Source organism: Embiotoca jacksoni, unplaced genomic scaffold (assembly GCF_022577435.1).
Source record: "Embiotoca jacksoni isolate LCO1_2020_lvr unplaced genomic scaffold, fEmbJac1.0.p SCAF_15, whole genome shotgun sequence".
Classification (NCBI taxonomy): Eukaryota; Metazoa; Chordata; class Actinopteri; family Embiotocidae; genus Embiotoca; species Embiotoca jacksoni.
This window is the reverse complement of record NW_027185285.1, coordinates 5,620,961-5,646,914: the sequence shown is the minus strand read 5'-3', so window position 1 is coordinate 5,646,914 and position 25,954 is coordinate 5,620,961. Positions and strand designations below refer to the sequence as shown.

Sequence of the window (25,954 nt, the reverse complement as noted above, 5' to 3'; positions counted from 1 at the left end):
AAAAGGCAATAATACTCGCTCTAAAACCTGAATTGAATGCTAAAATACCAAATAGTAAAAGCTTCCAGTCAAATCTAAATGTACAGAAATCTTACAAAGGATTTCAGAATACACAGAATATATTTAAACTGATGATGACTTTGTCTTTTGATAACATTTTCTCTCAATCATTCGACTGTCTAAAGTGGAGTGAATGAGTCACCTTTAACTGCATTGTTTAAGTAAAAAAGTCATAAAAGAGAAGATTTGTAGAAGAGTAGCCGGGATGTTATGCTAAAATATATAATTCTGAAACCAAACGTTAACTTTCAAACTGTTGTTTGGCATGTGTCCTTTGCACAGGCTGTTTTATATTAACAATTTTCTGTGTAATGTTCAGACTTTGTACCCTTGTCTAGAAAAAATAAAGGAAAAATAAACAAGATTATCTAGGACAATGTACAAAACTGCATAGCCAGTTTTTTTTTTAATCTCTGTAGGTGTAACCCAGACAGATTTAATTTTTTTTTATTGACAAGGTGCTGAAAAGGGGAATGTTTGCTTAATTAAGGCTGGAACCTGGGCGTGTTTTTACTGCCAACAGGCCTCAGCACAGATATTGTTATACCAAACCAACCAGGCAGATTTTAGTCTGACTGCTGCATCACAGCTTCAGTGCAAACCAACATTTACAGCAAACTGTCAGGACAATCTTTAATAGCAGTTCAATATTTCACAACTAATTAACAATATTTAAAACAAGGCTTCCGTAAACAAGTCAACTGATCCCACCACATGAGGTCTGTTCAGCCTGATGCAATCAGCTAGCATCTAAAGTGGCCGGATAAAAGGAAAAGGGCAGGAGGACAAAGAGACAAATTGCAGACGAAGTTTCCAGCTGACAATCATGTTTGACAATCTTCAGTCGTCTCCTTCAGTCACCTTGTGTTTGGGAGTCATTGTGAGTCTTCTGGTCCTCCACCTTCTTTACTCCAGCTTCAGCTCCAAAGGAAATAGGAGGGAGCCTCCAGGACCCAGACCTCTTCCTCTGCTTGGTAACCTGCTTCAGTTGGATCTCCAGAGACTCGACAAAGCTCTTTTTGATGGGAGAAATGTGTCTGCCATCAACAATACAATTCTGTCCACTATGTGGACCGAAGACTGTTTTACATTTCATATCTAGGATTGCAAGTCTCACATTTACCTTCTTTATTGTTCTTTTCAGCTATCCAAACAATTTGGACCACTGTTCACAGTGTACTTTGGACTAAAGAAGGTGGTTGTCCTAGCAGGTTACAGGACAGTCAAACAAGCTCTGGTAAACCATGCTAATGAGTTTGGAAACAGAGAAGTCCGACCCTTCCACGATTTGTGTGGGAGAGTTTGGCCAGAATGGATACCGTCCTCTTCGTAATCTTGCAAAGCCAACTTAGCATTGATATTTTAATTAGATGACTAATGCCAGTTGTGGCGGAGTTTTTTTCTCCAAGAAGCATTCTCAACTTCTCTCTTACATTGAAATGGAAACATGCTTTGGATTAAAACCAGGTCTTTATTCATTTTTAAATCGGTTAGCATAGAGGTACAAAAATGAATAGTTCATAATGGCACTAGTGATACAAGATAAATTGATAAAAAAATTAACAAAAAGTGTTTTCACACATGACTGAAAGGTGCCTGCATACAATGTACTCATTGCCTATAGTAAAAACAAATCATAACATTATCTAAGCTTTATAATTTATACTATTGCTGCCTTTTGTATTGACTGAAAATGTATTTTGGGAATAAATTAATTAAAAAAGCTACATCATTTATTTGTAAAAACAAAACAAAAATGCACCCAAGCCCTTATGGTCCCCAAATACTGTGTGGAGTCTGAAACCCTCTAAGGTCCTTCAACTTTGATATTATTGATCTGCTGATCCTGTGAAGAGTGGTTTGAGTTCATCACCGACTGGGTGGGCACACTGCAGTCCTGGAAAGTCCTCCCTGAACAGCTGCTTTGGAAATCAGATGGTTTACTCTCTGCTGCTCTGAAAGGCTGAGGATGAGACTGGCTGTATGTAGAGACGTAAGATTGTGTGTAGGGAGACATGATTGTTGGACTGGTTTGCTGTGTGTATGCGGCTGCGTACGGTTGTGTTTGAGGGGGAGTGTGAGTAAGCGGAAGGTTCTCGGCAGTGCTACATGGTGGAAACCCATTCATGTTTGTAGGGCTCAATTCTGGCAGTTTAAAGTCCTCTACATTTTCTAAACCTTCTATAGAGCTGAAGCTTGGCTGGGTTTGGCTGCAGTGGTTGTATGTGCCTTGGCTAAAAGTGAAAGTATCTTGGCTAAAGGAGGTAGAGGCAGAAGCGGAAGGTGGGGGAGTTTTGTTGTGCTGCTGCTGAACACTGCTACAATGTCCCACTTTGGAGGCAAGGCTCTGCAGAGTACTGAGGATATCCTTCTGGATCTGGGTCTGCTGTGCCTGCTCCGTCTCCAGGCGGCACTGCTGCTCCACAAGCATTTTCACTGCCAGGCCCAAGCTGCGCACTTCAGAGCCCAGGGTCTGAATCTGATCCTGGAAACCACCTCTTCCGCTAGCGTCCTGGACTGCCTGCTGCGGACTCGGATTCCCCTCGCTACGAGTGGCACCCTGACCTCCAGGCGTCTGTAGGCGGATAACAGCAGCCCCAGGAGCAGCGGATGTTGAAGGCGCTGCTGGCCGGTTAGGAAGACGAATCCCAACACGAGGAGGAGGGTGAAGGGAACGGACGGATGGTCCTGGTTTCTGTGCGAGGAAACATCTGGGGTCGCTGACACCACCAGGCTGACCCTCCATAACAGTCTGTAACATTACAAACATTTAATTAAAATGGTGATTATAGTACAATCATACAAACAAAAATAACAACTATGGAGTCCTAGCATGGCCAGGCTCACAGACTCAGGAGTGAACATACCCAATTGGATTTTGCCTCGGGGTCCACAAATCATCTGGCAGCTCTACGCTATATCGTTGCGAGCTTCACACAGTTTCAGTTATGCCCCGTTTCCACTGCCCCCGTTAGCAGCTTTGCTCTACTGCCTCTCTATCCTCACAGTGGATGGGACACGGTACTATTTTTGGCATCACTTCAGTCGAGGTTCCAACCTAGCTGAACAGATACTAAAATGTGCTGTGAAAACACGGCAGACCACTAGTCAGAGAAATGCTTCACTGTGCGACATGGGACTTCTGCTTTTTTTTTTTTTGTATTCACTGGACTACTGAAGTAACAGCAGGCTGGAAATCTACACCGTGCTGGATTGATGAAGATGCAGATGTTCCTTTGGTTCCTGCTGATAAAAGGATCACCCATTGACAAAGTACACCAAGAAGTCGCTGAATTGTCAGGACGAATTATTCCGCAATCATCACCTTTGACTTACATCAACTGTATATGTCTGAGAAAATCCTGACTCTTTACTCAAGGTGAATGAAAAGAGTTTTGGGAATTTGAGGTTTTTGTTGTCCTCACCTTTTCAGTGGTCAGATCATAGGTTTCAGGTGGCTGCGGCATCGCACTCCTCAAATCTGTACCTTGGACACTTGAGTGATCTCTCCTCAACAATGTTGCCATCTGGTGAAATGACTGTTGACAAACAGCGTATGCGGGTTAAGACTGACAAAAAGTATTAGCATACCAACTGACTTTCAAATGACACGGCTTTTGTGCAGTTAAACAGTAAGATTATGACAACAAGTGAATTTATATTGAGGAAGATACCCTTATCCTGTGTGACCATGCTTTATCCAGGAGTCTCTTTCGAGCCGCCAGAATTGAACTGGCAGCTTGAGATGGTGTGATCCTCCTCCTCGTGTATGCTCCGGAGGCCATTTGTGTGGAAGACACAGCACCCGTCTCTGTCCTTGTTACAGTGGACTGGGGAGCACTTTGTGGGCTACGCTGCGCAAGGGATGTGACGCTAACAATCTGGATGTCATTTTCCTCCTTATTGTCCAAGCGTTGCTGTTCTGGCCTGCTGCCTCCACTGGTTTCCCCAGACCCGGAAGAATTTGCACTGGCCTCCGAATTTGTGGAAGTCTGTTTGGCGAAGTCCGCAGCTGCTGCAAAGCCAGTATGGTGAGACGCCTCTCGGAGTAGTTGCTGGAGATTAACGTTACTCCAGCTCTCGCGTACTGCTCCGGACCGAGCCTGCAACTGTGCAGATGATATGCTGCTCCCAGCCTCCACGGGCCTGACCCTCCCTGGGGGCCTACCCTGGAACTCCCTCAGGAACAGGTAGATGGCCTGCGCAGAAACCTTGATGTTCTCCAACTCCAGCACAGCTTTGATCTTACGAAAACTCAGACCCGCCTTCCGCAGCTCCACCACTCTGTGTTTGGCAACATCATCAAGTCGGCCCATGGTCTCTCACTCCAGAGCAACCTAATGAATTCAGCCGGTAACGTCTAGGAGATTCACAAAATCAAAATACTGTAATTAACATTAGGGCTGGGCAATAAATCTATTTTTCCTTATTGTGATACGAGACTAGATACGTCTTCGATAATATGGCATGATTGTCTTTTCCTGGTTTTAAAAGGCTCCATTACAGTAAAGTGTTGTAATTTTCTGAACTTGCCAGACTCTTCAAGGTGTTATATTTGCCATTATCCACTTTGTCATTAAATCCACATTAATGATAACTTTTGATCAAAAACCTCTTTTTTTTTTTTTTTTTTGTGAAGCCACCAATAGTCAACCCTATAATACTGTTGAACTATCGATATCGAGGTATTTAGTCAAAAATAAATACTAAAATAAAATATATGTAGTGTGTAAGTGTGTAACACACGGTGCTCCTTCTGTGGTCATCCTCTAGTTCTGAAGCACTGCTGCCACCTTTACAAAAAAAAAAAATATATATCTGCTCAGTTTCTTGTTGGACTAAAAAGGATGTGATTTTTTATTTTTATTTTTACAAATATGTTTAATAATGAGTAAAACTTTCTTGCAGCACATTATATCAACAGGCCATCTTGTTGTCAACGTAAATCGGGAAACTTGATTGAAATACTTCCAGTAAATGCTTTAATAGGACAAAGGGCTTTTTCAAAAACATCGATAACGCCGTTGTTTACGCAGGATGACGGCGAAAGCCTGCGTGATCGCACTGGAGACATTTCATGCATAATCACGCGTGGTAATACAATACAATGACTTTACAACGTAAAGAATATTTAATCATTTGCGGTGTTAGGGGATGCTGCACGGCAGTAACTCCGTTCATCCGTAACTAGCAGATCTTAGCTGAGGAAGCTAAGGACAACAAGCCGACACGGCGCCGTTATAAAGTGATCCGCTCACCTTCTCGACTGGAGGGAAGCCTGCTTCCTGTCCGGTTACATCACGCCACGCACCGCGAGGAAACGTTTCGTCTTTTGCATAGCTGCGACGCGGTCATCCAAAAAACAACAACAACAACAACAAAAAACTTAGATTTGATCGTCAACAACCTAAAAAAAAATAAGCAAATGAGTTGTAAGTGGCGCTCAGGTGGTCGTAACAACTTCCGCCTCGTCGTCATCACTAAGCGACGTTCCCCCCCCCCCCTTCAGGCCGCCTGCATCCGAAGCGAAATCACCTCGTTGGGAACAATGTGAGTTTTTTTTTTTTTTGCGTTTTATTGGCATGCAGTCGAGTTCGCTCGTACTCCAGCATATATTTATTCACGCGCGACAAATTGTGATGTTTCCTAATCGCATGTACGATTGAAGAGGAGACAGATAAGTCGGTGAACGGCAGCCCCCGGTGGCTGCTGCCTTGTTTTGAGGGAGTCGGTTGAATAAATTTCAATGGCGGCGGATTTCTTTCCGCGAGTGCAGCGGTCGGGAGCAAAGTTACCTTTGTTTATGTTTCAGTGATAAGAGCAGTGACATTAAACGACGCTCGCACTTTCACTGAAGCTCGACCTACTCATTTCAATGGAAAGGAATTCGCTCCGATTAGTTCAGTGACGCTGAGTTACTGTGTTTTATTATTTACAGCTTCATGTCAGGGCAGCAAAAATAACAAAACGTTTGATCTATTAATCTGTTGATTTTTTTTTTTTTTTCTGATTCCTAAATTATTTGTTTGGTCTTCAGTGTCAGACAATGATGCATGTTGACTAGTGTTTCCCTCCCAAAACAACAGTCCACATCCAAAAGATGTTCAGTTTGGAGCTTCTTAAAAAAAACCAATTTACTTAATTTTCTGAAGAAAATCCCACTTTGAATGTTTGGACTGTTGCTCAGACAAACAATACAGTATGTGGACATTTTTGGGTGTTGCATTTAATCATTTAATTTCCTATTTTTGTTTTGTTTTTTTGACGTAAACTAAATGGTTAATCCAAAAATAAAAAAAGTTGTACTTAAAATGAATACAAATCTCAACTGGCAGGGTCACACCATTCGCTGTCTAAATGCAGTCGAAGTAACGGTAACGTTCTACTGACTTAAGGGCACCATCACCGACGAAGCGCAAAGAGGAGGAAAAAACTAAAGACAGAGGCAAAGAAAAGACTGGCGCCAAGGAAGGAGACAAGGAGAGAGGACGGGAGAAAGTAAGGAAACGTCGCAGCGCTTCCACTGGCAGCAGCAGCAGGTATGCTTTCAAAGTCATTTTGAGGAGATTATTTATATTAATTTTGGACATTACAATTTTTCCTAAATGCACATTTCCGTACACTTTATTAATTTTTTATTTTTTTAATTTTTTTTTAATGTCTAGATCAAGCTCTTCTTCAAGCAGCAGCTCTGGTTCTAGCTCAGGCTCCTCAAGTGGATCCAGCTCGTCTGGTTCCAGCCGCTCCGGCTCTTCGAGCTCTCGATCCTCCTCCTCTTCCAGCTCTTCGGGCTCTCCCAGCCCCAGCCGCAGACGCCATGACAACCGTCGCCGCTCCCCCTCAGCGTAAGCACCATCATCTAATACAACCACGTTTTATATATATATATATATATATATATATATGTATATATATATATATATATATATATATATATACGGCAATGCTTTGTATTGTTATATGTTTAAGAACTGAATTGTTTTAAGTGTTGTGTTTGTGATTCTGCAGCTCCAAAACACAGAAGAGGGGAGATGACAAGGAACGTAGGAAAAGAAGCCCAAGCCCCAAACCCACTAAAGTCCACTTAGGGCGACTGACCAGGAATGTAACCAAGGTTAGTTGAGAAAACACGAGTATGATTGAATGTGATTTAAGATTATGGCACCATCTCAGAAATACAATATTATGCGTGTTCATAATCTACTGGACTATCGTGGAATCATTGAACGTGAGCGATACAAAAAAAAAGAATGAGATGATGCCATTTTATTTATTAAATATGTTTTTGGTCCAGTCAGCAGACTATTGAATTGGTTATGAATTTAGATAAAGTTTTCCTCCACAGACAAACAGGTTTTTGCATTGTGTGTCTGTAATTTCCTGCTATGCATTGTTTAAAAGGATCACATCCAAGAGATCTTCTCTACTTATGGGAAAATCAAAATGGTTGACCTGCCAATGGATCGGATCCACCCACACCTGCCCAGGGGCCACGCTTATGTGGAGTTCGAGACCCCCGACGAGGCCCAGAAGGCCCTTAAACACATGGATGGAGGTAAGGGAACATGTTCACATCAATGCCTCAGTCCCGCTGGATCAGCCTGGGCAGTCTCTTATGTCGGGAATGTCGATTAACTTTCTGTGATGACGACCTTTAATAGGTCAGATTGACGGACAGGAGATCACTGCATCTGCCGTGCTGACTCAGCGAGTCCGTCCTCCACCTCGTAGACCGTCGCCCCCCCGCAGAATGCCCCCACCACCACCTATGTGGCGTCGCAGCCCACCACGCATGAGGAGAAGGTATTATGAGTAATTTAACCAGTAATTGTTTTGCATATTTTTTTTTGTTGTTCTTTGGGTCAGACCATCAAGTCTACTCTTCCCTGATGCCTTCCCATCACATTTGTATTCCTCTTTGTGTGTCTTTGCAGGTCCCGCTCCCCAAGGAGGCGGTCGCCAGCACGTCGCCGCTCTCGCTCCAGATCTCCTGGTCGTAGGCGTCACCGCTCTCGTTCCAGCTCCAACTCCTCCAGATAGAACGGTTTCCTACCGCCACAAACCGTGTGATCTCTTAGATTCTCTGACACCAGATCAGCCGCAGCTTCTGCTTTCCTGAAATCTGCAGAAATAAGATCATCTGCATTGTAGTCAACATGACATCTGTGGAAAGCAGAAGTTCTTTTTTGTGTGAAAAATCCCGCCCCGCCCCCAATTCTGTGCTAAATTTATTCTGAAATGTTGGTGCAGTATTTATGTTGTTTCAAGTTGAGTTTGGACTTTAGTAAGATTCACCCATGTTTTGTTTTAAATTGTGACTTTTTACCATGTGTTGAATTTTTAGACATTTTGAAAAAATAAAAATGCAGGAACCTCAACATAATGAAAGCCCCTCGATGCTAATCTTGATCTAGCACCTGCAAATTAAGATTTTTATTATTAAGGGAGAAAAAAAAAAGTCCAAACCCACATGGGCCCGTATGAAAAAGTGTTTGCCCCCTAAACCTAATAACCGGTTGGGCCACCCTTAGCAGCAACAACTGCAATCAAACGTTTGCGATAACTTGCAATGAGTCTTTTACAGCGCTGTGGCGGAATTTTGGCCCCCTCATCTTTGCAGAGTTGTTGTAATTCAGCCACATTGGAGGGTTTTCCAGCACCGACCGCCTTTTTAAGGTCATGCCACAGCATCGCAATAGGATTCAGGTCAGGACTTTGACTAGGCCACTCCAAAGTCTTCATTTTGTTTTTCTTCAGCCATTCAGAGGTGGACTTGCTGGTGTGTTTTGGATCATTGTCCTGCTGCAGAACCCAAGTTGGCTTCAGCTTGAGGTCACGAACAGATGGCCGGACATTCTCCTTCAGGATTTCTTTGATAGACGGTAGAATTCATGGTTCCATTTATCACAGCAAGTCTTCCAGGTCCTGAAGCAGCAAAACAGCTCCAGACCATCACACTACCACCACCATATTTTACTGTTGCTATGATGTTCTTTTTCTGAAATGTGGTGTTACTTTTACGCCAGATGTAACGGGACACACACCTTCCAAAAAGTTCAACTTTTGTCTCGTCAGTCCACAGAGTATTTTCCCCAAAGTCTTGGGGATCATCAAGATGTTTTCTGGCAAAAATGAGACGAGCCTTAATGTTCTTTTTGCTCAGCGGTGGAACTCTGCCATGCAGGCCATTTTTGCCCGGTCTCTTTCTTATGGTGGAGTCATGAACACTGACCTTAACTGAGGCAAGTGAGGCCTGCAGTATTTTGGATGTTGTTGTGGGGTCTCTTGTGACCTCTCGGATGAGTCGTCGCTGCGCTCTTGGGGTAATTTTGGCCGGCCGGCCACTCCTGGGAAGGTTCACCACTGTTCCATGTTTTCTCCATTTGTGGATAATGGCTCTCACTGTGGTTCGCTGGAGTCCCAAAGCTTTAGAAATGGCTTTATAACCTTTTCCAGACTGATAGATCTCAATTACTTTCTTTCTCATTTGTTCCTGAATTTCTTTGGATCTCAGCATGATGTCTAGCTTTTGAGGATCTTTTGGTCTACTTCACTTTGTCAGGCAGGTCCTATTTAAGTGATTTCTTGATTGAGAACAGGTGTGGCAGTAGTCAGGCCTGGGTGTGGCTAGAGAAATTGAACTCGGGTGTGATAAACCACAATTAAGTTATGTTTTAACAGGAGGGTGCAAACACTTGTTCACACAGGGCCATGTGGGTTTTGATTTTTTTTTTCTCCCTTAATAATAAAAACCTTCATTTAAAAACTGCATTTTGTGTTTACTTGTGTTATCTTTGACTAATATTTAAATTTGTTTGATGATCTGAAACATTTAAGTGTGACAGACATGCAAAAAAAAAATAATTGGAAATCAGGAAGGGGGAAACACTTTTTTACACCACTGTATTTGTATTTGTATTTGCAGAGCATCACAATGTTTGTGCGTGCATACTTTCAAATGAACATTGACAGCCAACTTGGAAGCACTCGTATACTGTATATGCAGCAATGTGCTCACAGCAGTGGCTGCTTTTATTCTTCTGTCTGCTTACAGAAAGAATACAGTAGATTGCTGCCTCACTGCAGTTGTACCAGCATAATCAGAAATTAGATTCAGAAAAATACTACACATCAGTTGTTGATAACATTAACCTCTATGAACATTTTTTTTTTTTTTTTTTTTTTTTAAAGTTATACTTTGCTGTAAAAAGGGTCTTCTGTTTTATAACTTCTGTAATATATATTTTTTGAATTAGTTCCATCAAATCGTTAGACTATCTGAAGAAAACCTCTTGAGATCTGGCACATGATTAACTATGAGTGACCAGTGAGTGAGTGAGGGAGGCGGTCGTGAGCTCAAGGAGGAGGCTCGTCACCGTCTGGGAGAGGCTCATGGTGCGTTTCTCTTACCACCCTATGGCCACTGGAGGTCTCACTCACAAAGAACGTGAGAGAAGACTTCGACATTTGTCGTGGTATTTAAGTGGGTCTCTCCACGAGACTGATCATGCTCCAGTTTTTTTTTTTTTTTTAGCCTCCTCAAATGACATGCCTTCTCGTTAGTTGCTTAGGCGCGCCACGACGCGCTTTTACTATCTGTCAAGTGCGTCCGGAGCTGCAATCTCACTTTCGATGCATGAGAGTTCAAGGGTTTTTTTTAGCCGCAAAGGAGCCGTTGGCGCTGAATCAGTTGCATTATGGCTTCGGATCAAGAAATGAACAGACAGCGTGTGAAGGAGCTTCTGGAGAAACCTGGCAATGGAAACTGTGCCGACTGCGGAGCTGCTGGTAGGTTGGAGGGGAATCACCTATAGATGCTGGACACATTTTAGTCTCTCTTTTCCTACTTGGTTTTTGTTTTGTTTTGTTTGTTAATACATTCAATGACAACTTCACTTCGTTATGTTTCCCCTAAGGATATTATGAGCTATAATATTTAACTTAATACCACAGTTCCACAGTGTGTCCCTTGTTTTTCAGAAGAGAGTGCAAGGTCGTTTCGTTTCTCTTTTCAGACAGTCACGATGTGGCCGAGGCATGCTTATGAAATATTAAATACTTGATAATGAAGAGCATCACATAGTCGAGCAATGAATTCGTAAGAGCAATTAGTGTCCTTTTAAAACCACTTCTGGGGTTTTAGCACTTTTTTACACGAACTGGAAGTCTATTGAAACTCCTATTTGCTCCACTTAGGTGTAAATATATGAAAATGAAGTGAGGTTTTTCCTAAATGTATTTTGCATGTAGACACAGCAGTTCAATATGTAGGCCTATTCATCGTGTAGTTAGTTTAGGTTAAGTTAGGTAGTTACTTTATTAATCCCCGAGGGGACATCTTTTCGCTACAGCAGCATACAGAAGCAATAAGATAATGTCTAACTGAATACCACAGTTTTCTTCAGCATGCGCACTTGTGGTCACTCACCCTCATGATCACACCTAATTGGTTTACACTTGTCAAATCTACAGTTCAGCACAAATGGACGCATGCACTCACTCCGAGTCAAATGTATGTATCAAGATTCTCACAAATTGAAGCTGTAGTGTGAAAAGTAAAAAAAAAAAAAGCTTGATAATACACCTTGTCAAATGCCAATAACATTAATCTCAGCTTGATTCTTTCAGGTCTCTTTAGATTAAGTGACTGATTTTAAGATTCTTTCTTTTATTTTTTTGGATTGTGCTAGGTTCCACTTCCATGCCAAATGCATCCTCTTTTCTATATAGAATTACTTATATGTAGTTCTAATGAGTGAGGTCGGGCTTGGCTAACCGCACATCGTTGTCTTGTCCCTTGTACAGATGCATGATCTTGCCTTGTTGCAGTTTGATAAGTACACTCGAGGAAGTGATCTAGTTCTTTATTCTCATGCTATTTTCGCATCGCGAGCTGCTTTTTGTCTTCATTTGCAATGGTTGAAGGACTGCGGCCCACTGATGTGACCTACATGACACTGATCCAGTTCTCTGGCTCACTTACAAAATAACCTCCGTGACAGCTGTAATCTCACCTGGCATTGATCAGAGTGATGATTCTGAAAATTTGTTTTGAAGTGTCTGAATGTGTAGTCACTCACACCTTTGCTTGCCACTTCCCTGCTCAGTGTGCGCTGCATCATATAACTTAAAAAAACAACAACGAGCTGTCTTGCTTATGAAATTCTGTGAAATTCACGTTTGCTATGCTTTCCTCTTTTCACACTTGTCTTCAAAAACGTATTTGAACTGTGTGATGTCACACTTCAAAGAGAGCCATGAAGCTAACCCGTTACAAAAAAATGTGATGCTTGCTTGAGTTACATATGCCAGCAGTGAATATATACTATACAATTATCTCTACATACATACATACATACATACATACATGTATGAATATCTGGTATATGAGTGATAGTACCATAGTCACTTTGAAGATCTAGACTGTTTTTAAATCTAGGTCATGGAGACAAGCTCAATGCATTTTCCTGTCTTCACGACAATGAGCACATGCTGGAAATGTATTTTTTTTTATTTTTATTTTTTTAGATGCACAGACAGATGGCTCAGTATTGAGGCAGTTGTTTGCTAATATTAAAGACAGAGTGATAAAGAGAGAAAAACTATTTTTTATGTCTCATTTTATCAAATTCCTCCAGGATCTAAAGGACTGACACCCCTGCTGTTTCTCTTAAATCTGTCATTTTTGGTTGACATTTCTGTCAGGCACTATTACCTACACATTTTTGTTAGGAACGTAATCCACCACAAGAACCATGTGAAAACTCTAACGTGAATATTAGTTCCCCAGTGTGACACTACTGCATGTAAAAATGTTTCAACCACTGTCCCTAGAGTCTGTTGAGGAATGTTTTATTGTGGTCAGTTCTTTTGTTCATTCATACATCTTTATGCTGCATTGCAGACCTGGAGTGGGCATCCTACACCCTGGGTGTATTCGTGTGTCACAGCTGCTCAGGCCTCCACAGAAACATTGCTCAGATCAGCAAGGTCAAATCTCTCCTGCTGGATCCCTGGAGCTCCTCTGAGTTGGAGGTAAGAACTATTGTCTCTTGTTAATAAATTTATGTTGTCAGTTTTATTCATACAAATCCTGAACAAAGTAGAAAACCCTGTTCTGTAAGAGAAGACCAGCCATTGATCAAAACTTGGCTTGAAGTAACGCCTGCAACCTCTGGCCCTCACCCATCCCACCCGGCTTGCTCCCTGTTGGCTGGCCTGCCCCTGCCTCCCTGCTTGGAAGAATAAGTCAAGTCATCAGTATCAATTCAGCATGGCCTGAAAGGCATGAGCCAGCATCTGGCAGACATAACCAATATCTTTGTGTATGTACAGTGGTGTGAAAAAGTGTTTGCCCCCTTCCTGATTTCCAATTTTTTTGCACGTCTGTCACGCTTAAATGTTTCAAATCATCAAACAAATTTAAATATTAGTCAAAGATAACGCAAGTAAACACAAAATGCAGTTTTTAAATGAAGGTTTTTATTATTAAGGGAGAAAAAAAAAATCCAAACCCACATGGCCCTGTGAGAAAAAGTGTTTGTCCCCTCCTGTTAAAACATAACTTAACTGTGGTTTATCACACCTGAGTTCAATTTCTCTAGCCACACCCAGGCCTGACTACTGCCACACCTGTTCTCAATCAAGAAATCACTTAAATAGGACCTGCCTGACAAAGTGAAGTAGACCAAAAGATCCTCAAAAGCCTTGGGTTCTGCAGCAGGACAATGATCCAAAACACACCAGCAAGTCCACCTCTGAATGGCTGAAGAAAAACAAAATGAAGACTTTGGAGTGGCCTAGTCAAAGTCCTGACCTGAATCCTATTGAGATGCTGTGGCATGACCTTAAAAAGGCAGTTGGTGCTGGAAAACCCTCCAATGTGGCTGAATTACAACAACTCTGCAAAGATGAGGGGGCCAAAATTCCTCCACAGCGCTGTGAAAGACTCATTGCAAGTTATCGCAAACGTTTGATTGCAGTTGTTGCTGCTAAGGGTGGCCCAACCGGTTATTAGGTTTAGGGGGCAAAACACTTTTTCACACAGGGCCATGTGGGTTTGGACTTTTTTTTCTCCCTTAATAATAAAAACTTTCATTTGAAAACTGCATTTTGTGTTTACTTGTGTTATCTTTGACTAATATTTAAATTTGTTTCATGATCTGAAACATTTAAGTGTGACAAACATGCAAAAAAAAAAAAGAAATCAGGAAGGGTACAAACACTTTTTCACACCACTGTATGTGATGGTGTTTGTATGAGCGCTTAAGATCCCAGGGCTCTCAGAAATGATTTTACAAGCAGGTTGATTTCACAGTGAAAATCTCAAGAGATGTACAATTGTTTTACACCTCATTCTTGTTTTCACACATTTTGACGTGTGAGATTAGCTGTATCACCTTGGCACCCCACTGAATGTGTGCAGCAAAAAAGTTTGTAGTGTTTTGCAATCACCTCCTTCTCTCCTTTGTTTCCCCTTTTTCTCCTTCTTACGTGTGTGTGCGTGTGTGTGTGCGTGTGTGGACTTGCATTTTTTTTGTATGATGCGTCTCTGCAGTTTATGGACTCTGAGGGTAACAATGCTGCCAAGGCCAAATATGAACAGCTAGTTCCTGCCTTCTACTACTGTCCCACATACAAAGATTGCATGTAAGTGATGCTTCCTTCCCTTCTCTCCTTATGTTTGATTCAGGTGTTTGCGCTGTGTTTATGTTGTGCAGGTTCTAACCTCGAAATGCAAGATAACTTAGTGACAGGATACTGTAGAAACTTCTTTCCGTTCGTCTTATGCCAATGTCTGAACACTGTATGGAAGATTTTCATGCCCATCCAGCTATCAAGTTGTCTGCAAAGTAGTTTAGGATGAAATTACTATATATATAAAAAACACATTTGTTCAAATGTTAGGCATTATCAATAAAACATGGAACATCTGTCAAATTTAGTGACATCTGTTAGAAACAACAACATTTTCATTTCATTTTTATACCACCAAATCACAACGCAAGTCATCTCAAGGTAATTAAAGACCTTACCACAGAACCTTACAACAATATAGAGAGGAACCCAATAATTTAACAATTCCCATATAGCTGTAAAGAAAAACTCCTCTTCAATAGAAAGAAACTTCTGATAGAACCAGAAGCTGAGTTGGCCAGCCATTTGCCTCTTCTGGTTGGGATGATGAGATTTCAAAGTCAAATTCTACTTTGGGATTTGACTTATTGCCTGTTAGGGCATTTATATAATTAATGTTGATGTTAGCTACATCATATTATTGCAATCTAATGCCTTTCTGCCGCAGTTCAAGTTTTTTTTTAAACCTTTGCTGATATATTGGGTAAATTGATCATTTTGTGCATAGACAGTAAAATATTACCAATGTCATCTTAAAGGCTGCAGTTATTGTTCTACAAATGGATGCCATCTTTGACAAATGTTTTGAGTGTGTCAGGATGCAGAAACTCCTGAGTGATAAGAATGTCAAGTTCCTGTAGCATGAACAGAAAGCAACAGCTGAGTTTGAGGGCTTCATTTTAACTTAACTGTGATATAAATAACACCATGGCAAAACACTAAGCAACATACAGAACTGCATTGTGTTTGAGGAAGTGATACAATACAAAAAGGAGTGGATGAGCTGTACAAAGGAGTTACATCAGTGTGATGCTGATTTGTTGAGTGACAGAGCTCGTCAAGCATATTGAAAAAAAGTGCCTTGGTGAAAAGCATACTGAAGATGCAAGACTTATTATTAAGGCAAAGAAATCCAGAGAAATTAATAAAGAAGGATATGAGAAAAAGAAAAGAGCACAAGCCATAATGGATATCATGATAGATGGAGCCCAAACGAGACACAAGTGATCATTACGAGAAGATGAGCCAAGTAGTATCTCATAAGAGTTTCTATGAAATGAAGCCCAGAGGCTCCAGGTCCATGCAAGTTAATGAGATGTTTACAACAAAATTAGCTGAAGCATGAAGTAAACATCACACCCAGGAAAAGCTGAGTGTCTAACAGCCCCTCTTTTACAGGCTCCTGCGGGAACAATGGATCCGAGCCAAGTACGAGAGGAAGGAGTTTGTGTGTGTGGAGCGGCAGGAGCCCTACTCGGCAGGTAGGAATTAAAACGTGTCTGTGCAGTTGAAGACATAAACGCACTATATATTCAATTCTGAATGAATACTAAGGGAAATAGCATCTTCCAGAATTATTGTTTGAAACAGCAGCCTCCTCTTAAAGTAATAGTTCAGTATTTTAGGAAATAAGAAAATAGTAAGAGGACATAAACAAAAGCTCAAACCTGAAATGTGTTTTTGTAAGGGTTAAACAAAAGATACATAATGTTAATTGGTGAGCTCCAGAGGTGTCGGTAGTGTATTGTGTGCGGTTTGGCCTGGTAATGGTATGATACTGTCAAAAAGGTGCAATAATAAATAACTAATGATAAGCCCAGCATCATCATCCTTTTCTCATGGATGACTGTGTGATCATTCTGTCATTGGCCTAAGCTCAGTTCCTCACTAAATGTGTATTACATAACACTTATCCCCGTCTCTCTTGTGCTGATTCACGTTCCCATGTCAGTGTCTCACAGACCAGCGCAGCCTCTTTAAAAAGAGAGAAAGCGGCACTGACCTAACCAGACGCAACTAATTATTAACGGACGTTCTCATATATTTTGAAGGAGAAAGGCACATTTTTAGGTGTTTAATAATGTACAGTATTTGTCAACAATAACTTCTTAACACCAGCCTCTACTCTTAGATGCTCATGAAGAAGAGTCTGATGATTTAGCCAGCATTTAAAAAAAAAAAAAAAATGGACTGACACATGCAACACCTAATACAGAAGGTGTGCCAAGACAGCAGGCAATTTGACTGGTTAAACAAAGGTATAAGGACATGAACTCTATTCATAGGTTTCAGTGTCTGGTATCGTGCATGCCTGCTCACTTGCATTAAGTACCGTCACACCTAATGCAAAAAAATAATGCATAAAAGTGGAGCCATGAGTAAAACGATAGACCCATTGCTTTTCACCCTGCTCTCAATAATAGTTTTTTTTTCCTTTTACATTTCTAAATCACAAAACCTTCAACTTCAGAGTGATTTAGTTTTGAGAAATTCACTTCTGCTGCAACTTCTCACTAGACTTTTGCAAAATCTAGGGAAATGGGAAGCTGTCAAACATGAATGTATTCTGATGATGAAAAAAAAAAGGATGGTCACCAACTGTGCTATCAAGGTTTAATTGTCTGTTTCCCTTGGTAACTTCTGTGCCGGAAACAGGAAGCTGTAAAAATAGTCAGTTTAACCCCGATAGGAAGGAGGGTTTGTGGCAATTTATTTGGTAAAATATTTCAAAACATTTTACTCCACACCTCGTCTGTGCAAGTAATGGGCTGGACTGCCTCTTTAGAGCAGTAGTGAAGTGATGTCACCGTGCCAAGTTCACACAAAAAGTTAAACATTTCACATACTATGTCGTAGTTCACATGAGGAAACAGATTGTTATGTCTAAAAGCAAACAGTTCCCTTTTAAGGAAGCCATACTATTTCTCACTGGGTGACATTGAACAACCTCTTTTTAAAACATAGGTTGACAGTTTAGGATGTGTCTTTACTGTGGACATATACAGCTGAAATTTCTCTGAGAGACTGGTGCCAAGTTGTAATACCAAGACCTATCCTCTACAATTTAAAAATCGGCTGTATTGAGAAGGTTAAAAGAACAGCATTTGAAATATTGCAGAAAACATGTGCAAGGCAAACTGAGAAATTTATAATGAAGTACTTCTGTCCTTTTTGGATAAAAAAAAAAAAAAAAGAGCCCTCATATTTCTCAAAGGGGACTAAATGCATCTAAAAGGCTGCCTGCAGAGTGGCTCCCGGGACTACTGTCATGCAATGCATATTTGATATGTGCATGCAGAAGCTAAAAGTCAAATCTTAGTTTCAGGTAGAGAAGATAGAGCGTTGTTATCAGAGTCTCATGACTGTCAAACTCTGTGTCTCTATCAATGGCCTCTTGTGTTGGGCTGTGCAGAGGTTTACGAGCATGTGGCTCTGCGTCTCTGCCATGGAGAAAGAATGCCCTCTTTTGTGTACAAGCAATCTATATAACATTGCTCATTGATTTTCGGTCAAAAATATTTGCAGTGATCTGTGCTGGATGTGGAGAAAGACAGACGTTGTGGTCCAAAACTCAGTTTGCTCTCCCAAGTGTTTGCAGATCTTTGGCATCGTGTTGTTACAGTGAATGACTTCTTTTCTTCTCCTCTGCTGAGTTATGTTGTTGTGGACAGGCTGATCCCCTCCTCCCAGTAGTGGAACAAAACATTCTGACTCATAAATTATTGATGAAGCCATCGCTCAACCAGGAGTTTTACTGCTGTCTGTGGCTCAAAGATTACTTTGTTACTGTGCCATGCCAGTAAGAAGATTTAAATGAAGAAGAGGATGGAACAAATGTGCAGGTGGACAAGCAGACAAACATTAAGTTGAATTTGAGGTGCAGCTTTGAGAAAACATTAACTGAGATAATTTTAGGGCATACGTTCCTCAAAATTCTCCTGTTTTGCTTTTTGAATTGTTTTTAACTTTACCTCATACCATACTAGCAATTAACTGAGGTACTTTACTTTCTGGGGAAATAGTTTTCTTGTACAGTGTCTTGCAAAGGAAGTGGATTAACCCAGTTATTTATGATGTAGTTTACTTTTTAAAAGTTCCTGTGTAATCTAAAGGCAGTCTTTCTGTGGAGGGTATGGTTAGGATCCCCATGGTTCGTTATTATACTTTTTGAGAAAAATCACAAGTGTTCAAAGAAAGTGTTAAAATAACACTAACAAGGTCAAAAAAACAAAAAAACGTAGAACAAATTAAAACATAATGTAAACAAGGACTACTTTCATTGAAAATTCCTTGCAACAGGTTCACATTGCAGCATCAGTGCTGCTGAAATGATAACGGCTAATACTTAAGTGTACTGTCTTGAAATCATCCAGCACTAAGACATTTGTGGTCTGACGCTAGAGAGATTCAGATCATTGTATCATCAAAATCAAGAGAACTGATACCCCCCCCCCCTCGAAAAAAAAGTCTCTGCTTAATATTTAACATATTGCCCATCTCTGTGAGCCTGTATGTTGCTGTGCACGACAAAGACAATGCATTCTTTCCTCCGGTGCTGTTTCTGTTGGCTCATGCTTGTAGATGAAGCCATTAGTCAAAGCTGAATTATTTATATACAGTAAAAGCAGAGATGCTTTCCTCCCAACACTACTGAGGTTCTTAGAACAGTGACCACATACTCTAAAAATGTGCAGCCATTAATGTCTGCAATGCAGGAAACTTCAGTCGGCTGGTTACATAGCAAAATATGTCCTAAACTCTTGGTGTTGCATAATAAGTTTTATTGCACTCAATACTCGTATGTATGAATAGGCACAAGTGAAGGTTTAATAATATGTAAATAACATACTTTAAATAACATTAGGATTCATTTGAGCTCCTTTTATCAGGAAACTGTGGGGTTAATTATAGTGGCAGTTATGATGGGACAGCAGCTTTAGTCGTAACTAAAGCTAAAAGGTCAATATTTTTACATGAAAATAGAGCAGCTATGTGTAATGTGCACTTCTACGGAGCTGTAGAATTTGAGCATTTCACACTTTCCGAACAACTCGGTGGTCAACCTCACTTCCACTCACAGCAGCAAAAATAAAGCGCTAACTTGTATGCTACCTGCCTGGCACCAAATGGCACCAAACAGCAGGGACCTACTTGTGAACATGGTGCTGCTTTTAGTAACTAAAAAAAACTGAGATTTCAGGATTTAGGAGAGTGACTTCAGCAACATTCAGCAGTTGACCAGAAACAGGACTCCAAATGAATACTAATATTACAGTATGTGTAAATACGCACTCAGAATTTGCTTGCATCATATCAACTTTATAAAAAAAAAACAATAATGTCACTAAGTTTTCAATTTATTTACATAATAATCACATTTATTGTTGATACATTTTCATTGTTTGTGAAGTTTTCATCGATTGTATTTTAGTAGTTTAATAGAAGTTGTGTCTATTCTGTTTTCTTGTCCCTGTCAATGGAACGGCACCATTTTGGGCTCCCCTACTGGAAGGCTACAGAGAGGGGTTTCTATGGAAACGAGGCAGAGACAACGGGCAGTACTTAAGCCGAAAATTTATTCTGTCCGAACGGGAGGGAGTTTTGAAGTACTTCAACAAGCATGATGTGAGTGCTTACCCTTGTGTATGTCAGTTTTAGCTGGTTTGTATTCCTTTACAAAATGTCCTGTTTTTTTTTTTTTTGGCTATCCCTTTCAAATTTCTGTTGAAAGGTTTTCATATCAATAGCTGCATAAGTACAAGATGTGCACTTTGTTATGACCCCATTTTAAAAACCATAAAAGTGACGGAGAGCTAAATCATGCCTGTCAGGACCATAATCACTGTATTTTCAATTTCTTGGTATCATTCATATAATTCCCTTCTTCTTTCCCATATGCACAGGCCACATTACTGTCTAAAAAACTTTGCTTTCTGCAGGCCAGGGAGCCCAAAGCGATAATGAAGATAAACACGGTGAATGCCACTTTTCAGCCAACTAAAATTGGCACTGCCCATGGCCTGCAGATAACCTATTTGAAGGACAACAGCACGAGGAATATCTTTGTTTACCACGAGGATGGCAAGGTGAGGTGGAGTGCGTCTGTTTTGTGTTTAGAGTGAGAAATGACAGACTGTGTGTGTGTGTGTGTGTGTGTGTGTGTGTGTGTGTGTGTGTGTGTGAGTGAGAGAGAGGATGGTGGGAAAGGCACAAGAGTCCCTCTAGTGCAGACAGTCTGTCATTACAAGTCAGTGTGACTGAAGGCTTCACAACAATACTGTAAATACCATTTCAATTCTTAAGTGGTCATCATGGCTTCAGAAACCCTCAGTCACATGCTTTACTGCCTAATCAAAATATGCTTCTAAATTGTGCACCTCTCTTGTGGTTTTAGAGGTTTTCAGATGGTTATTGTACTACTACATAAAAATGTCTCTTTAAGGAGCCATTTTGTCTGTAATGAGTGCCATTTGTCATGCTGGAGGTAATTGGGTACAGTTTGGACTTATGGTGTAAATGAGAAGATGATATTGCTGTATGAGTCAGCCATTGTTCCCTCTGATGTCTTGTCCTGAAGGAAATTGTAGACTGGTTCAATGCCATCAGAGCAGCAAGGTTTCACTACCTGCAGGTGGCTTTTCCTGGGGCTCTCAACTCTGAGGTGAGTGTGTGTGTGTGTGTGTGTGTGTGTGTGTGTGTATACAGCTACAGTTTAGGACTTGAGGTTTTTTTATTTTCTAGTTTGTTATAATAAAACTTGTAGGTGAAAACTGGATAGCAAGATCATTGTTTCTGGTGAGAAATGGTCAGAATAGTTAAGAGTCAGCTCAGAATTATCACTAATGGTCCACAAAATCTCCTGCACATGTAAACACATGTGCACATGCATTAACATGTGAACTTGTCACGTACACACATGTAAACGTGTGTGTATTTTACACCTTTTGAGTAGTCTACACTGGTTACCAATGCACACATTTCACTTCAATAAAATGATGTATTTGACCATTTCGGTGGCTGTAAATTTGCACCATTTTTACACCTTAAGCATTACCTGTGTTACATACAAAGACACACACAGTGAATAAATATAATATTTTTATTTGTCTAGTTGTTGTTGAAGCTAACCAGGAACTACATAAAGGAGGGTTACATGGAGAAGACTGGTCCAAAGGTGACTATTTGTTCTAAATACCAACACAAAAAAAGGTAAAGAAGTAGAGGTCATAACAGTGCCTTCAATGTAAATTGAACCTTCCGTTTCTGTCCTACAGCGCACAATGGGCTTCAAGAAGAGGTGGTTTACGATGGATGAGAGGAGGCTCATGTACTTCAAAGATCCACTGGTATTTAATTTGCACATTTCATTTTTCAATTAAATTTATTTGTATAGTGCTAAATCACAGGCACTCAACAGAGTAAAGTCCTTACAACATAACATTATCAACAATGGAGAGAGGAACTCAACAATTCCCACGTGATCGACCGTTGGAGGTAAAAACGTCCTATAATACAGAAGGAAAATGCTTTAATTACATACTGTGACCAGCTGATGGTGTTGTCAGTTCTCCACAATACATTTATCTCCCTCTTTTTTTTCCCCTCAACTCAGTGCCCCAAAAAACTCGATAGAAAATATGTTCCTCCTAGATAAGTAGCCGTCTATGCAGACAGTTTCTGTGGAGTTAGCAGAATATGTGGACTGTTTTTGTGGTGCTCAACATTTCAGACCAGAACATGATAGTTAAAATCCTTATTTGACCAGCGTCTGTGTCCTGTATATCTTATTGTAACCCCAACTTCTCATGCAGCTCAACAGCACTGAATTTCAGTTTAATTCTGGGGAGATTAAATATGTTTCTCTCTGCTTGTAGGATGCTTATGCACGAGGTGAGGTGTTCATTGGCAGTAAGGAAAATGGCTACACTGTGCTTCCCGGCCTTCCTCCCACCATTCAAGGCTACCATTGGCAGTTTGGAATTACCATACTGACCCCAGACAGGAAGTTTCTGTTTGCATGTGAGACTGAAGAGGACCAGAAAGATTGGATCACTGCGTTTCAGACTGTTATCAACAGAACCATGCAGCCTCAGGAGTATGCAGGTAAATTAGAAAAAGGAGGTCAAGTCCCTACTTTTCTGGCTCAAGAAGTCTGATATATTTCTCTTCTTCCATTCTGCAGTGGAGGCATATTTTAAGCACAAACCGTGAAGTCCTTAGTGCTTGAAGAAATGTTGGTGCAGGATGAGGCGCAGAAAGCTGGGGGATGTAGAAAAAGGAACCTTGACATCTCTTAATAAAAGCCCTTTTAACAACCATATGGTGACAGAAAAGGACTGCAAGGTGAGATGGCTTTGAACAGTTACCATTCAAACAATTACCCTTTTGTCTTCCGGCTGCCCTCCTCAACCTCACTCACATTATGCGTCAGGCTCATTTCTTTGGGAGTGGGTCCTTCCTAAGCTCAATAATGTCAGCCTAACTCACTCATCTGTTATGTGACGTGACTTATATACTTGAAAGAGGTCAGTCACCCTGACTCTGAATGTGCAGAACTTGTGTATGTATGTATGTATGTATGCCCTTTTTGTGAAGGAATCAGAACTGTTGCGGCTCACGTGAAGAGATTTCAATATGTTCTCTGTTATCAATGAGATAAGCATCAACACCTGTATCAGTGAGATCTACCTTGCATTTCAACAAAGTGTACAAACTGCACACTTCTGACCAGTAATATTGTATGCAGACTAAAACAAAATTAATTGACACTCAACTGTAAAATGTCATTAAGGAGTTAGACATAAATGGTCGCACACAAACTTTTCATATTTTACATTATGTAGTACATGTATGAGCACTGATATTTAACTGTCATATTTATATTTTTTACTGTCTAATTTGCTATATGCAGCTCTTAATGTTATGGTGCCAAACACTGCAGATACGGTAAGCTATTTTTGCCTTTATTTTGGTACTTATTTAAGCAGGTTAATGCAGCTTTTTAGTGCTGGCTCACATTATTGTCTTTTGTTTTGTAGAACTGTTTAAAGATACTGATCCAATTTGGCATTTACTTTCACGTTATGCATAATTATCCAGCAGAGGGCGACATAGGAAAGGCTTTAAACTTACTCCAAACCTGTTTAAAAATTCCAGGGGGTCATTAACCTTAAGAAACCAGCAGTGACTACACATTAAATCATTTGTGCTAAAGCACTGAGGGAGAAAAACATGAGGTGTGATGGGAGTAGTAACCGCTTTGTACCAACCTGAAGCTCTGGAGTCGAGCAAACCACGAGCATGCACCTGTCCTGTTTAAGTGTCACTGAACAAGACACGCTCCACTGCATACACTGATCTGTGTGTGGAGTGTATAAGAATCTGAATTGTGTCTGATCCTGAAATACGGTCACTATTAAAAGGCTGAGCGCCACATCATCTGCAGCGTTATCTTTTTTTTATTTTTTTTATTTTTATTTTAGTAAACGTTCAGTTACAAGAAAGAAGTTGCACTTTGAAAGTAGGAAAACCAAAAAAACATTACTCTGAACATCAAGATTGAAAAACATGTTAATGTGCAGTAAGTACAGTACAGAGAGATACACCATTTACATGTTTCAGTGACTAAGATGCAGTCTAACAAAACAACAATCATATAAAAAGAAGCCAATGCTGCTTCCATGAAGAATAGTTAAAATACTGTTAACAGATTATAAGAAGCATGGCACTATATAGCCCATTTATATATTAATGAAAGGAAGATGAAACAAAACATAAAGCAGTGTACTACAATTTGCATGAACTACAAATAAAGCAGTAGAAATAAAACCAGAAATTTACATGTTCCATATACAATACTTTAGGTAAATGTAGCGCTGTATACCCCCACGCTCTTTTTTTTTTTTTTTTTTTTACCATCTGAAGTGCTATTCTCCTCTATCGAACCTTTTTTTGTTTACATGCAGAAAAGTATTTACATCAAATTTGTGGAAATCCAAAGCTATATAGTATACATACAGTATGTTAGACCATCTGTTTTTAAATCATTTCAAACAAAATAATATATATTGTTGAGAGAGGTTGCATTTGGGCTCTCCAAGACTACATATCAATCCTGTTATTGAAAATCTCCCACTAATGAGTGAAAAAAGTTGTACTGTTCTGTTACCCATGTATGACAAGTTCCTGTAGATTTGATTCAACTATTGTATGCTAGCATGAATTCAAATCTAAAACTACTTCGTACCCTTTTGTGTCCAAAAATAGCAACATCCATTTTTTTTTTTTTTTACTGCGTTGAAGTAATACATAGTCCCGAACATCCAGAGTGGATTCATGGAAATACTTAGATTGAGTTTTATGCTGGTGAGCTAAACTGGCTGCAGGAAGCCTGTCGAATTACTGACATGAACACTGAAACATGGACATGAGACATCACTACATATCTAATGTATGAACATTCATCCACAACACTCAAGCAAAATGACAACTGCCACTAACATTTGCAGTAGAGTGGAAAATAAATTGCTTTTCAAAACATGTATCTTCACTCTGCAGATAGACCATGAACTCTGGCGTGATTAAATCCCTTTGCAATAAATTAAGCACACAAGGTAATGCATTCATTTTCAGGGTCAAAAAGATGATTGTGCAGCTACAGTTATGGATGAAAATGTCCATTAACAGGGTAATAACTGAGGTGTGCTGTGCCTATCTTTGTCTCTTTCAAATCATAACGTTGGGCTACATTCACAGCTACAAGGAGGCGGCTGAGGAAAAGCAGGGCACATGTTGGAGGAGGGCAGCGAGATGAGTGCAGGACAACAGAAGGAGGATGTGTGTACTGAGATAAAGAGGTTTGAGAATGGAGAAACAAGGTCTAAAAGGGTTATACCTCGCTGTAGCTGACTCCTCATCTCTGATCAGGCCAGATAAGAACACATTCTGTATAAAGATAAGTGATCCACACACACACACACACACAGATTCAAAAAGGGAGTAAAGAAGGTTTTTTTAAGACCTACAGCAGCCAGCACCCTTCATCTCCTTGTTTACATACTCCTGGAGCTTAAACTTCTCACTGGGATCTTTCACGGACCTGTGCTTCAGCTCCCTAAAATAAGGAAGAAAAAAATGAGATAAAAAAAAACAACAAAAACCTTTGACCTCAAATGACACCAAAAAAAATCATCTTTCAAAGAACTGATAACCACAAGATTTCTCGAATGTATTGCCTTTGAGATGCAAAATATGAAAC

At 40.3% G+C, this 25,954-nt stretch overlaps 4 protein-coding genes across 4 annotated transcripts in view; 2 read left to right on the top strand and 2 right to left on the bottom strand.

The window, feature by feature from the left end:
• Positions 1-1,511: 1,511 nt before the first annotated feature.
• Positions 1,512-5,512, bottom strand: LOC138197990 (uncharacterized). The gene is made up of 4 exons (XM_069149077.1): positions 5,319-5,512; positions 3,735-4,420; positions 3,486-3,599; positions 1,512-2,812 (listed from the first exon to the last, which is right to left on the bottom strand). Exons 2-4 carry the CDS (start codon positions 4,374-4,376, stop codon positions 1,868-1,870), a joined length of 1,701 nt encoding a protein of 566 aa, XP_069005178.1. The 5' UTR covers positions 4,377-4,420; positions 5,319-5,512; the 3' UTR covers positions 1,512-1,867.
• LOC138197992 (RNA-binding protein with serine-rich domain 1-like) lies at positions 5,471-9,831 on the top strand. The gene is made up of 7 exons (XM_069149080.1): positions 5,471-5,610; positions 6,456-6,599; positions 6,726-6,905; positions 7,069-7,174; positions 7,462-7,615; positions 7,722-7,863; positions 7,995-9,831. The coding sequence occupies exons 1-7, from the start codon at positions 5,486-5,488 to the stop codon at positions 8,098-8,100; spliced, it is 957 nt and encodes a 318-aa protein (XP_069005181.1). The 5' UTR covers positions 5,471-5,485; the 3' UTR covers positions 8,101-9,831.
• A 665-nt stretch (positions 9,832-10,496) lies between these two features.
• Positions 10,497-24,011, top strand: LOC138197991 (arf-GAP with dual PH domain-containing protein 1-like). The gene is made up of 11 exons (XM_069149079.1): positions 10,497-10,848; positions 12,965-13,095; positions 14,618-14,709; positions 16,096-16,178; positions 20,210-20,322; positions 20,637-20,783; positions 21,275-21,358; positions 21,809-21,871; positions 21,972-22,043; positions 22,572-22,800; positions 22,880-24,011. The coding sequence occupies exons 1-11, from the start codon at positions 10,758-10,760 to the stop codon at positions 22,906-22,908; spliced, it is 1,134 nt and encodes a 377-aa protein (XP_069005180.1). The 5' UTR covers positions 10,497-10,757; the 3' UTR covers positions 22,909-24,011.
• Positions 24,012-24,249: 238 nt separating this feature from the next.
• The window catches only part of LOC138197993 (ras-related protein Rab-26-like), a 43,023-nt gene continuing 41,318 nt past the window's right edge, over positions 24,250-25,954 (bottom strand). The window contains exon 9 of the mRNA XM_069149081.1: positions 24,250-25,810. Coding sequence (XP_069005182.1) covers positions 25,711-25,810 — 100 coding nt within the window. The 3' untranslated portion in view covers positions 24,250-25,710. The remainder of the gene's footprint in view (positions 25,811-25,954) is intronic.